This window comes from Equus caballus, chromosome 7, assembly GCF_041296265.1.
Source record: "Equus caballus isolate H_3958 breed thoroughbred chromosome 7, TB-T2T, whole genome shotgun sequence".
Taxonomy (NCBI): domain Eukaryota; kingdom Metazoa; phylum Chordata; class Mammalia; order Perissodactyla; family Equidae; genus Equus; species Equus caballus.
The window spans coordinates 92,415,876-92,430,297 of record NC_091690.1 but is presented as its reverse complement, the minus strand read 5'-3'; the positions used below and the strand labels follow the sequence as shown (position 1 = coordinate 92,430,297).

The window sequence follows — 14,422 nt, the reverse complement described above, 5'->3', positions numbered from 1 at the left end:
TCCATTCCAAGGGCAGAGATTTCACCTATCAATTTCACAAGAAGCAGCGGAGTAATTTTGATCCTCCTCTCCATTAAGATCTATTGATTCTTCTTCAGAGAGAATTTTCAAGTCGGAGCACCCCCCTTCTCCTCACCCCTCCTTAAGCTTTCCTCTGGTACTTCCTTGGTGACACTGTCATTTTGTGCAGCTGGACTGTTGCAATATTTTTCTAGTGGATCTCCATTTCTAGCTAATCGTCCTAGCTGGATTCTACATCGCTTCCTAACAGATATGATCATGTCATTCTTGTGCTCTGAAATGGTCAATAGCATCTGAATGCCAGTTGAACACGGAGGACCCTATTCTTCAGCACAGTATTCCGAGATCCTCGCAATCAGGGTCTGTCTACGAATGCTTCTACCATTTCCCACACTAGACAGGAGATTTTCAGAATTATGGATTTCACCGATTTAATATCTATCTATGTAGATACCGATATATACATATATCTATACATGTATTACCCCCCACACACAAACATATGTTCTAAAGTAGGTTTCTAAGACAATAATGGCAAACTTTTTAATTTTTCCAAATAAAGAAAACACAAAATTACCATTTAATATACCATTACTTTATGAAGAAATGCTTTTTTCCCCTGACTTAAATGAATTACATTTGTGAAAACACTTCCCATTGTTCCGCCGTATATTCTTCACATATCATTGCAACAGTGATGACTTGGTCATAGATTGGCGGCAGTGGATGGCAATGACAGGCATTTGGGAGTCACTACACTAGACTCTCACCATCCCCTACACATACACTGATTGATAACATGTGACTCATGGACTTATGTTAATTATAAGAATGCCTGAGAACTCAAACAACTGTGTCAGTCAAGATGTTGGCAGGAAACGGGCACAGTCAACAGGGATTTTGAAAATAATTTAATAGAGCAATATTTACAGAGGTGTGGCCAGGGTTTCGGGAATCAATAAAGTATGTTAAAGCATCCCAGGATTAGCAACAGCAGGAAGTCCCTAGAGTAATAGGTGCTATCAAAAGCTCAGGGAGGCCTTGTAGAACTTTCGGAGGAAGGAACCAGAATCCTGAGGCCTCAGCGGAGAGCAGAGGAGGAAAAGCCCTACATCTCTCTCCTCCTGATTGCTCATTAATGTCTCTTGTTGGTCAATTGAGCAGCAAGCAAGGGGGCAAAGAGAGGAGGCTGACACAGTCAATGAGGATTAGGCCAGACTGCAGAGCAGGTTGAAGAAGGGAGACATGGATGGGGTGAAATGGGAGGTACAGATGGAGAATAACTAGCCACCTAACCTTCTTCCCATCTACTGTATTTATAGAAACTTAAGGTAGGCTAATTTAAATCATTGTGCACTTCTTTTTGTTCCTTTTCCTTTTTCTTTTAAGATTTTATTTTTTTCCTTTTTCTCCCCAAAGCCCCCCGGTACATAGTTGTATATTCTTCGTTGTGGGTCCTTCTAGTTGTGGCATGTGGGACGCCATCTCACCGTGGTTTGATGAGCAGTGCCATGTCCGCGCCCAGGATTCGAACCAACAAAACACTGGGCCACCTGCAGCGGAGCGTGCAAACTTAACCACTCGGCCACGGGGCCAGCCCCATTCCCTTTCCTTAGCTAAGTGTGTGGGAATGCCTCTTCAGAGCAGTGCCTTCCAACCTTTTCACTTTATGGCATACGGCTGTCTTCCGAAGAGGATTTTGGAGGCGTGAATGAAAGACTGGGTGAGAAAATTTCTTTTGCACTTTCTTTGTATGATAGGACAAATAGAGATGATTCTACATATTAAATTTATATGAAACTACTTCTCAACAACAGTTAAAACTCTGAAATTTTTAAAAGAGGAAATCTTGCTTCCATGATTTTTAAATAATTTTTATGTTTGAGTGATCAGTCACAATTCCTGATCAAGACTTACTTTAAGTTTTCTTCATATGCTTGAGAGTCACCATTGACTAGCAATGCTGTTGATAAAACAGGTGAAATCACTTACAGCCATTCAAAATTTACAAGAAAAGAGGTTATATTTACAGAAAAACTCTTCTTTTCTTATAAGGGCAATATAATGTTAAACCTAAGTATGATGATGCAAATGCATTTTGAATCCAAAGAAAATTTTTAGTTATCAAGTATTTCAAAGTTTTCACAAAGCCCTGATTTTCAGAATATGCATGCATTGCTAGGGCAGTCTTTCTGCTGCTAGCTTTGAGGCCACGTAAACTCACATATACTGCGAATGCAAAGGAGTATCTCAAATTTGTGAAAACAGTTTGGAGCCATCATCTAGACCTGGGCCTACAAGGAGATTCCATCCTTTAGTCCTGCCTCCACTACCTTCCTCTGAATTCACTAGGTCTGTGCCCTGTTCTTGGACATCTGGAACTCTTCCACTTACTTCCCGGGCCCCTTGTGCATGAGGGGTTGCAACGCATACTCACTCTAGCCACCGAATAGATGTCCAGGTGGTAGAGCATGTGTAAAGAAGGACCAAAGGATGGATAAGTAAACCCCTCTTAACTTCGGTAATGACTCTAGCCTCTGGACCACACCCATGGCCACAGGAGATCAGTATCGTGGGCACACAATTGTAACCCTGTCTGCTGTACACTGATTGGGATGCTCAGGACCCGCAGAAAGATTTTCTTAGTTACAGTCAGTCAGCTTTTTGAAAACTATTCTAAAGGTAGGAAAGGTAAACGTGTGTTTTTATCCTATCTGCTATATAAATTTAACTTTTTTTTTTACTTTTTATTTTTTTGTGAGGGAGATTGGCCCTGAGCTAACATCTGTACCAATCTTTCTTCTATTTTCTATGTGGGTTGTCACCACAGCATGGCTTGACAAGTGGTATAAATCTGTGCCCAAGATCCGAACCTGTGAACCCGAGCCACCAAAGTGGAGAGCAATGAACCCAACCACTATGCCACCGGACCAGCTCCCAGATTTAATATTTTTGAGATTTGGTATGGGGTTCTATGGTCTAATCAGGGATTATAGTAGGTAAGACAGGGCCATTTGCTCCGGAAACCTAATTACTTGCCTAATTCCCCTATACTTGCCTAAAGTCCTCTATCCATTATAATTCATTTAATGAATGTTCCCCTTTTGTAACAGAAACCAGTGAAATGAAGAAACTTCGATTTTACTGAAGCAAATCCCATCAAGATCTATATTCCCCTTTCTCAGAAAGATAGATCGCATTATTGCCCAAAAAAATGGCAAATATGTCCGCAAAGTTTTCATGAGAAATCTCTCTTCAAAAGTTGTGCCAGCTTGCTTTCTATTGTTGCTACCCCTGTCTTGGATGAGGTAATGGAGTCAGGATCAGTTGGAATCACTGCCCATAATATTGACCCTCAGAGTGATTGTAAAAAGGTCCAAATATTTTCCTTCCGAGAGCCAGATTCCTGGATGAAGGAGAATCCTTCATGTCTGCCCCGCTTGAAGCTGTGGAAGCCGGGTCTGCTTGTTCACGTAGAAAAATATTATTTCAACACCCAGAGGGCTGAAATTAATGTGGTAATATGTGAATATAATGTTGTTCAGAGAAGAATAAAGGGACATCAGAATACTTTGTTTTCATTGCTCTCTCAGTTGCATAGTGTCCTATAATTTCTGGTTCATTGCATGTCTTAAAATAACCAAAAATGTAGGCCTCACCTAGAGAATGGAATCAGTTCAGTTTTTCTAGTCTTACTCCACTGAACAAGACTGTCTGAGAAGCCTCTTGGGACCAGGAGTGAACAGCGCAGCAAGAAGCTGCATCTTTCTTTGACAACATTTTCTCCACTACTGCCCATAAGGATGCTGGTGGTTGCCCTTTTATATCTGGGAGGAGAGGAATTTGGAGAAGACCTGGGAAGATGTATGCTTTGCAGGCTTATATATTATTGACAACAACGACAATAGCCAATGTTTATTGTTTATATGTGCCACACAGTGTTCTAAAGGTTTTGTATTGTTTGGGTGCTTTAAGCTGAAAGCAACAACAAATAACACTGAAACTAGACAAAAAACCCCAAAACCCACAAGAAACAATTGGTAATACGTAGGGTTATAATCCTACACGAGGTTACCTTGAGCCTTATCTTCATCCAAAGTATTCTTTGTGATTCTGAAATTCTCCTGGCTCCGGGAAGGAGATGGCTGTGGTAGCCTTGGTCTTCATAGAAGCATATCACAATATAAAGAGGAAGAGAGAAACCAGCTAAGAGCTAAAGAAGCTTGCCTGATATTCAGCTTGTATATACACACAGTCTATTACGACCATCTCTTCATATTCGCGAGTGTTCATGCACCACTGATTCTGAACAGTAAAAGTATTCTCTGAATCATCTAGGCCTAATTGATTGGAAGGGACTCACCTGGCCATTTCTGAACGAATTTCTGTCATTAGGAAATGCTGTACATTGATAAGCTTAAGAATGTGTTCCTAAATTAGTTACTGAATTAAGAGAGGGGTGGCATTGTTATTAGGCAAAGAGGGTGGGGTTGATGATAGAATGGATATTAAAAGACTGTCATAATATCAAGTATGGCATTTTACAATTATTATTTCATTTAATCTTCACCAGGACTCTATGAGGTAGGTTCTTTGTGAAAGCCTCTTTTTTTTCTCATTGAGGTCATAATAGTGTATAACATTGTGAAATTTCAGCTGTACATCATTACTTGTCAGTCATGATACATATGTGCCCCTTCATCCCTCATGCCTACTCCCTTCCCTCCTTCCCCTCTGGTAACCACCAATCTGTTCTAATCATGGACCACTAATCTTTGTCCATGTGTTTGTTTATCCTCCACATATGAGTGAAATGATACAGTGTTTGTCTTTCTCTGTCTGGAAAGCCTCTTTTTCTAATCCTTAGTTGTTTATGTTGCTTGACTCCTATGGTTTGAATGACATATTTTAACAAAATCTCCTGACCTTCAGCCTTCCATTCTCTCTGCTAATTTGCCATATCCCTGGAATTTAGGGATGCTAACCAAGAAGCGGGAGATTGGTCCTGGTGTTTGTAGTATATACTATACACGTTCATGTCCTTATATGTTTTACCTCATATTATTTCTCCCACCTGAATTGTCCTTTATTCCATCGATTGCTCAAAAGTTTGAGGCCTAAATGAAGTACCAGTCCTTTATAAAGCCTTCCTAGAACTCTCTGGTTGGTTTACAGCTAGTCTTCCAGAAAATCTTTCTTACAAGTTTTAAAATATATAAAATCTGGGCCAGCCCTGGTGGCCTAGTGGTTAAGTTCAGTGCACCCTGCTTCAGCAGCCTGGGTTCGGTTCCCAGGCACAGACCTACACCACTTCTCTGTCAGTGGTCATGGTGCGGTGGTCGTGTCTCACATACAAAAAGAGGAAGACTGGCAACAGATATTAGCTCAGGGCAAATCTTCCTTAGCAAAAAACCCCCACAAAAAAACACATACAATCTGATTTGCAGTATATTTAAGTGTTTTTGTGCCCCACCCTATCCCTGCTTCAAGAACGTAGGTTTCTTGAAGTGAAGGACCTTGTCATAATCATCTTTCAGTCCCTAATCTTTACATATAGTAGAAGCTTAATAAATATTCATTAAATGATGTTGAATTTATGGACACAGGACAAGATCTAAAGTCTTGGATTTTCTTTCTTGTAAAGGGGAAAAATTCATAGATAATGTGTTTCTTTAATGAAAATAGGCTAATGTGAAATATGTATAAATTTTTACATTGTAATGCTCAAGTAAGGATTTTACAAGAAAATTTTAAATAGTTAAGTGGAAAGACATGAAGCTGGAGAAATTAATCCGCACAATTCTTCCATCAGGTCTCACCCCGTCCTGAACTGAAGGCCACCTTATTGACTTCTCTCACCTCCTTGAATGGATTGGGCTTTCTTAACTCAGGCACCTGCAAATTAACTGTTCCCTTGACCTTGAAAACTTTTCTCAACACTCATCTTTGAGCTTTCAGACTAAAAGTCAGTTTCTTTTCTTTTTTTCTAATGTTTTATTTCTAGACTCCCGTTAAGAGATTTTTTTTTTTAAAGATTGGCAACTGAGCTAACATCTGTTGCCAATCTTCTTTTTTTTTCCCCCTTTTTCTTCTCCCCAAAGTCCCCCAGTACATAGTTGCATATTCTAGTTGTGGGTCCTTCTAGTTGTGACATGTGGGACGCCGCCTCAGCATGGCCAGATGAGCAGTGCCATATCCATGCCCAGGATAGGAACTGGTGAAACCCTGGGTGACCTAAGCAGAGCGCGCAAACTTAACCACTCGGCCACGGGGCCGGCCCCAAAAGTCAGTTTCTTAAAGAAGCCTTTCCTATCACCTAAGTCTTGCTGGCCTATCTCCATTATAGCCTGTCACATTTGAGGTTATTTGTTTAATGTCTCTCTTAAATGTTAGGAAATGAACTCCTCTACCAGGACCAGGACTACGTTTATTTAATTTATTCCTAAATCTTACACTATGTGACATGAGTGCTCAAATAAGAATAAATACATAAATGAGTTAGCGAAGGCTGTACATTTGTTAAAGGCTGTGCTCATGTGACCCAGAGTTTCCAGTGGCCAAGACAATGCATTTTAGGGTACACAGTATCCTTAGGGTAAAATCAAGTAACCTCTTCAGGACCAAATAAGAGTTGGGCTAAGTGATAAATAGCAAATAATAAAACTGAATTAACAGCATAAGCACCACTGCTTTATTTATTCATTTTTTAAAAGCTGAGGGAATGCTCATTCTAATAAATGAAAAATGACTCTCCTCTTCAATTTCTCATCCCCTTTTTGTTAAAGCAAAGCAAAACAAAACACCAGTTCTGCCTATTTGTTAGAATAGTTTTGACTAGTGTCTCTGGGATTGGAAAGAAATTCAGCTTAGATGAGTTACCATGTCATCAGCTTCAGTAAGTTAGAAATCGTGGGGTTTTGGACAATGCAACTCCTAGGAGTGAGCAAATAAATATTTGTTGACGGCATACAAGAGTGAATGATCCAGATGACTTTCCAGAAATGGGTCCTTTTTCCTTTCCCCTCTTTCTTCCTGAAATCTCCAGCCACACATTGGTTTTTGTTATATGTTCTTAAGTGCCATTTGAGTGAAATAAGAGTCAACTAAGGTTGTTTTGAAAACAAAAAAATTGTGCAATTTTGAAATAAAATTTTAAGTCCCTTTAACATTTTCGTTAAGTATTCATCTCGAAGTTTTTTGTTTGTTTGATTCAATGTCTTTGGGGCTTCGCTTCTAATAATGAAAGAACAATGAGAAGGCCCCGAGTTTAACACAGTGCTTGGCATTCATTAATTGGAGGTCAGTACATTTTTACTAAACTGAACTGAAAACTTCACCTAATAGGTAACAGCATGTCTTATAGGCTAACGTAACAGCTTGTCTCTGGCGTTACCCGATTTTGATAAACCTCAACACACATTCTCTCGGGCAAAGCTCAGGAAATTTCTACTAGGGCTTATTTCTAAAACGAAAGGAAACACGGAGACTTCCGTGAAGCGCAGCATCGCGCACGTGGCTCCGGGAACCCTGCCTGGATGCTCTACATTTGTTTTCTCCTGTCCCGAGAGCCTCCCCAATATCGGGGCTGAAAATGGAACCTTGGAGCCGCTTCCCCAGTTTAAATTTCCCGGAGTCAAGGTACCCGGATGAAAGCTGCTGCCAGATTGACAGGAACTTTGGCCAATAGCCTTGCAGCGAGGCGTATCATTTCGCGGACGCTCCAATCGGCACGCAGAGAGTCGCCGTCTCCCAGGTGGAGGCGGAAGTAAGGCCGGCGCGCCCCCATGGAGTCGCTTCTGCAGCAGCTGGCGCGCTTCTCGGAGGTGCTGGCCGTCTCGCGCACGCCGCACGTCAGCACCTGGGACCCCGCGACCGTGCGCAGGGCCCTGCAGTGGGCGCGCTACCTGCGCCACGTCCACCGGCGATTCGGCCGCCATGCCCGCATTCGCACGGCGCTGGAGCGGCGGCTGCAGAGCCAGTGGAGGCAGGACAGCGGGTCTGGGCCGGCGCCAGACCCGGGCCTGACGAACTTCCAGGCCCTGGGGCGCTGCGACCTCGTGCTGGCCCTGCGCCTGCTGCAGAACCGGGCCCTCAGGGAGGCCGTCTGGCACGCCCTGTTGCAGCAGGTCTTTCCCGGCCCGGGCGTGCCGGGCGCCGACGAGGAGACGCTGCAAGGCCGGCTGGCCCACCTGGCCCGCCGCCGGGCGGCGGTGCACGTGCTGCGCCTGCACGGCTACCAGGAGAGCCCGGTCGTGCAGGAGGACGCCCTGCTGAAGACGCAGGCCGAGCTGCTGCTGGGGCGCCTGCGGGAGCGGGCCGGCGCCCAGGCCGAGGGCCCCGGCGGGCTGCTGAGCGGCCTGTGGGAGCGCGGGCCCCAGGACAACTTCCTGAAGGTGCTGGCGGCCGCGCTGCTGCTGCCGCCGCCCAGCCCGCGGCCCCAAGAGGAGGAGACGGGGCCAGGCACCCCCAACACGCCCGGAGAGGGGCACCATGAGCTGCTCCGGTGGCTTCTGGGCAAGGCGGACATCCTGGCTGCCTTTTGCCGCCGCCTCCCCGCCGGCGTTGTCGCTGCGGTGGCAGGCCGCCACCCCGAGCTCTCCCGGGTCTACCTGGGCCTGCTCGCGGACTGGGGGCGCCATCTGCACTACGACCTGCAGCGAGGCGTCTGGGTGGGAGCGGAGTCCCAGGCCGTGCCCTGGGAGGAGCTGTACGGCCGGTTTCAAAGCCTCTGCCAGGCCCCGCCGCCTCTGAAGGATGAAGTTCGGACTGCGCTGGAGTCCTGGAAGGCGCAGGATGGAGATTTCGAGGTCCCTGGGCTTAGCATCTGGACAGACCTGTTGTTAGCTCTTGGGACTGGTACATGACGTTGCATTTGGGAAACGACAAGTTTGAGGTCTCAGCCCAGGCCCCAATTGTCTTTGCGCCACGTTCTGTTATTGATTATTCGAATAGATGGTTTACAAAATTAAAATTCCAGTGTTCCCACCAAATCTTTACTTTTATGTGTCCAAAATAATTTTGGTGCTAATTTACAATAGGTGTATTTATAATTCAGAGTTATAAATATCTAAAGTAACTAGAGTGCCATAGATTTTCCGGATGGAGGAGGTGACATTGGAAATATCCTACTTAAAGCCATAAAATTAACAATAGTTTGCTTTTTAGAAGACCCATTTCTAAGAATGCCCCAAACAAGGTACTTTTCAAAGAAAAAGCAGCTTTAAAGTGACAAACAAGACACCTTTGTTCTATCGGTATGTTTTACTTTTCTAGGATTTTCCCACCCGAGTAGTGAACAGTTTTTAACCAACGACTGTTGTCAGAAATGTTGGTTTGAAAAACTAACTGGCCTATTTGGAGTTTAAACCCTAGACTTTGGCCCTGTTAACATAATGTCCTAACCGATCAACCAACATCAACATGTATTAAAATTGTGTTACTCAGAAAGTTTGTTCCTCATTTCTGCAACTTACTGCTCTGAAATGGAAAGACCAAACAGTACTTTAAAGTATTGACTTAAGGACAGGAAAAAGATTGTTTAAAGCATGGTAAATACAAATACATGCCTTTGGATATTAACTTTGCATTTGATGGTAAAAGAATCAAAACCAACTTCTGAATTAGAGACCCAGATTTCGGTGCCTCTTCTGCCGTAGACTAGGTTAAGAAGTCACAACCTTGATGTTGCAGTTGCCTCATACGTTAAATGAAGTGTTTAGACTAAAATAGTTATATTCCCTTATTTTCCCTTGGTGACTGCCCTCTGGGGACAGTTTAGAATATTTGGCATGTGTAGCAATCTAATTTTGTGAGTTTACCCAGATGCTCCACAACTGGCAGAGTGATTCCCGATCACCAAACTTAAGAAAAATTTATTAAGAAAACTTAAGAAAATTGATGCGTTTTTGTTAGGGGGATATAATTTCCATTCATTAAGATATTTTTGTCCATATCCAAGTTAGTTGGTAGCAAGATTCTTTGGAAAACATTGATAATCAGAAAGTTAATTTCTAATTCCAGCAATGGAATCAGAGCAAAGGAGTTGTATAATCTTGTAGAACTTTTAATTCTGTAGTAGAACTTGGAGTAAGCTACTGTTCCACTAGTAAGTACACTTTTCTAGATGATCCTGGGTTAACACCAGCAAGTTCTTACTTCCTGTAGCCTGATTCCTTTTTCTAGCTCTAGGCCATGTGGACCATTCTTTAGGTTGCATTTGCCATTAATGCAAGAAGAAAGACAATTCCTTCTATCACTTACATAAAGTCTTTTTTCAGGAAACATAAGCCATTGAAGAGTTCTACCCTAGCAGGTCCTAATATTGGCTCATAACCCTAAACTTTAGTTTTAGAGAATGACAATTTGTAAGCTTATTCCCGTATTTCTGTAGCTACACTGCACACTCTATTTATTTATTTATTTTGTGTGGAAGATTGGCCCTGAGCTAACATCTGTTGCCAGTCTTTCCTCTTTTTGCTTGAGGAAGATTGTCACTGAGCTGCATTTGTGCCAGTCTTCCTCTATTTTATGTAGGATGCCACCACAGCGTGGCTTGACAGGCAGTGCTAGGTCCACGCTGAGGATCTGAACCTGCAAACCTTTGGCTGCTGAAGCGAGCACTCAAACTTAACCACTACACCCCTGGGCCAGCCCCTGCATACTCTTATTTAAGATAAAATGACAAAAATTGATATAGATGATAAAGAAAATTTTAAAATATGTTTTTCTGCTTACTATATTTTAGGCTCCATGCTATGTTCAAAACATAGATAATCTTATTTAATCTTCACACCAAGACTGATCTTATAAATCAGGATATAGGCTAAAAGAGATTAAGTACAATGCTCAAGGGCATGCAGAAAATCAGCAAGGTGAGAGCAGAAGCTGTATCTTGATTTTTTTTACCCCAGAGCCGAGCACAGTGCCTGGACGTGGTAGCTGCTCCAAATGCTTGAATACATGAAGCCAGGACTAGAACCTTAATCTGTATTCTTTATCTTATTTTAAACAAAATTAAAGATGTGAAAGATGCTATTGAGTCTAGTAATAATCTTATTATCCCTCTAGGAATCTATGTCTAGGTGGAAAAATGAGAGGAAGGAATGGGAAATTGAATAAAAATTTGAGCTTCTCATGAGCTAGCAGATGAAATGACTGCACGTCTGTCGTTTCCTGTTAGAATATTCAAGGACAAATATCTCGGTGCTCTCTTAGAACTACTCTTGGGCTGATTGTATATTTATTGAGTATTTTAGAATATTTCGAAACTAACTGCTGTTGTCTGGCTGTTTATTAAGGTTCTGATTCTAGTGGGAAAGATTGGTTTCTAGTGAATAAATAAGGCTTTGCATTTGTATGGTGTCTTATAGTTTACAAAGTTCTACAGTTAGATCATCTTAGCAGAACGTCTTAATATAACTGTAAGACGGCACTGTGCTGTGAGCTTCACAGTTTATTCATCAAGGAGCTGATAGCATAGTGATTTGTCCAGCATTGTATGGCTCTTAGGTGGTGAAGTCAACAAGGATCTGGATCTTTTCTAACTTGTTAGCTTCACACAATTTTTTTAGGGAGGTGGGTTGGTGATTTGAAAACTAATATTGAATTAAAAGGTCCATATCACCACTTTATACTCTAACACAGGGCCTGGCACACAAGAGGCATTATACTTGTTGAATATTGTTTAAATTTGGGCTATTATCTACTGTTGTAACTTTTACCAAGTTATTTCACTCTCTAAATCAGAGTTTATTCATCTATAAAATGGAAAAATTCCACCTTTTCTAACTACTTAATATAATTAAGGATAAAGTTAAATATGAATATGAAAATGATGTCAGAAGTTATAAACAGGCAGATTCACTTATTTTATCTTTAAATTTGTAAACACATAAATAAATGTTTGTAAAATATGATCCACACTTTATTAGTATTCATGAAAAGCAGCTGTGCATGAAGGTATAATAAGAACTAAGAAAGATTCATCATTAAGATTTGACTATTAAGATAAATTTAAAAATAAAACAAGGTTGGAAGTTTAATATTTTAAATACACTTTTATTGGATAAATAATATGATAATAGTATTAAAGGAATATCCTGTTACCTTGGCACTATTTTTGTTTTTGTGTATTCCTTTCCATCTTTTGGTCATATGTCTGCTATTTCCATAGCTATACTAAATGTACTTACCATTTCTAGATTTTCTAAAGTTATAAAATATTTTCATGTTTAGACTTTAAAAATAAAAAGGAAAATATGCTCCTATTGCAGAGTAAGTCCTCAGTAAATGCTGCTTGAACGCTTTTCCTACATGTAATGAGATGAAAATGTTGAGGTCTTTTCCCACTTTTATTATGTTTAACGTTTTTAATGATACTTTGTCATTGCATTTCTGGGTTACACAACTTAGTCAGATGTATTAACTTTTCTTTTTTATTAAAGCATTTTTTTTTTTTTAGATTTTTTAAAAATTTTTTCCTTTTTCTCCCCAAAGCCCCCCGGTACTTAGTTGTATATTCTTTGTTGTGGGTCCTTCTAGTTGTGGCATGTGGGACACTGCCTCAGCGTGGCTTGATGAGCACTGCCATGTCTGCGCCCAGGATTCGAACCAACGAAACACTGGGCAGCCTGCAGCAGGAGCGTGGGAACTTAACCACTCGGCCACGGGGCCAGCCCCTGATATATTAACTTTTTAATACATTTCAATTCAGTTTACATTTTGTTTAGATTTTTGATTCTGAGTTCATGAGTGAGATGGACCTATAATTTTTTATTCTTACGTTTCTTCTATTTGAAATTAATCCCAAGATTATATTGGCCACATAGAATGAATTAGGGACTATTCTGCTTTTTCCTGTTCTCTGTAAGAGTTCTATACAATTGGAATGATCAGTGTCTTGAGAGTTTTGTAGAATTATCCTCAAATACAATCTGAACCTGATTTTTTTTTAATTGAATGACTTAATTACAATTTCAGTTTCTTTAGTGGTTGTTAGAGGTGTTCACGCTTTCTGTTTCTTCTTAAGTCAGTTTTAGTAAGTTACATTTATCTCAAAATTTATTTCATCCAAGTTTTTAAATTTATTGGAACAAAGTTGTTTCTTACCTTTTTATCACTAATATTTTCTTACCTTTTTTTAATCACTGGTGTATCTGTAATTCTGTTTTTCTTTATGCTTTATTTCCTTATTTTCTGTCTTTGCTTTTCCTTGGTTCGTCTCCCCAGATGTTATCTACTACATAATTTTTGCTAGTGAACTAACACTTTATCTCATTTTTTTCTATTTCAAAAATTTTTGCTCTTACTTTATCTATTTTCTTCTTTGCTTTTATTCTGCTCTTCTTTCCTCACTTCTTAAGCAAAGACTTTTAGTTCATTTGTAACTTTGCTCTGTTTTTTATTATATTAGCATTTAAATTGTCCTCTAAGTTCTGCTTTCACTGCAAGTCTCATATTTTGATTTGTAGCATTTTCATTATCATTCAGTTCTAAGTATTTATGGTTTAGTTTCCACTATGATTTCTTCTGTAATCCATGAATTATTTAGAATCATTTTGTAAATTCCTCAATGAATAAAGATTTTTAGAAAATTATCTTTTTGTTACTCTTTTCCAAATTAATTTGATTTTCATCAGAAAATGTAGTTTATATTACACTGAATCTTTAATATTTATTGAGACTCAGTTTATTGTCCAAATAAGTGGTCAATTTTTGTAAATGTACCACATGTACTTGAAAAGAATGTGTTTTCTCTAATTTTGTGACACAATTCTATGTATGTTTTGAAAATTAACTTTGTTAACATTTTGTTCAATTATTCTGCATATTTACTAATTTTTTTCTGTGTGTCCTATGAAATAAATGAGGAAGCAGTGTTGAAATTCCTCACTATCATCCTGGTTCGAGAAATTTTATCAATTGTTTTATGTATTTTGGGCAATTTTATGACATGCAAACAAATACAGAATGGTTACATCATCTTAATGAGTTGAACTGTTTATTTTGTAGTGACTACCTTTCTGCTTTAAAGTCTAGTTTTTCTATTATTATTTCTTTTTTTGTTTTCTAAAGATTGGCACCTGAGCTAACAATTGTTGCCAATCTTCTTTTTTTGCTGCTTTTTCTCCCCAAATCCCCCCAGTACATAGTTGTATATTTTTTCTTAGTTGTGGGTCCTTCTAGTTGTGGTATGTGGGACACCGCCTCAATGTGGCCTAATGAGTGGTGCCATGTCGGGGCCCAGGATCCGAACCTCGAAACCCTGGGCTGCCGAAGTGGAGTGTGGGAACTTCACAGCTCGGCCACAGGGCTGGCCCCCTCTATTATTATTTCATTGTTAATATGATTGGACTTTTCTCTGCTACCCTACTTTGTGCTTTCTGTTTGTCTTGATTTTCTG

General features: G+C 40.4%; 1 protein-coding gene across 1 annotated transcript; it reads left to right on the top strand.

Annotated features, from left to right (window-relative positions):
• The first annotated feature begins 7,547 nt into the window (after positions 1–7,547).
• FANCF (FA complementation group F) lies at positions 7,548–14,007 on the top strand. Its single transcript, XM_070273441.1, has one exon. It carries the CDS (start codon positions 7,806–7,808, stop codon positions 8,883–8,885), a length of 1,080 nt encoding a protein of 359 aa, XP_070129542.1. The 5' UTR covers positions 7,548–7,805; the 3' UTR covers positions 8,886–14,007.
• Positions 14,008–14,422: the final 415 nt, after the last annotated feature.

Coding starts and splice junctions, on each gene's coding strand:
- FANCF (XM_070273441.1), top strand. CDS start 7,806: ATGGAGTCGCTTCTGCAGCAGCTGGCGCGCTTCTCGGAGGTGCTGGCC.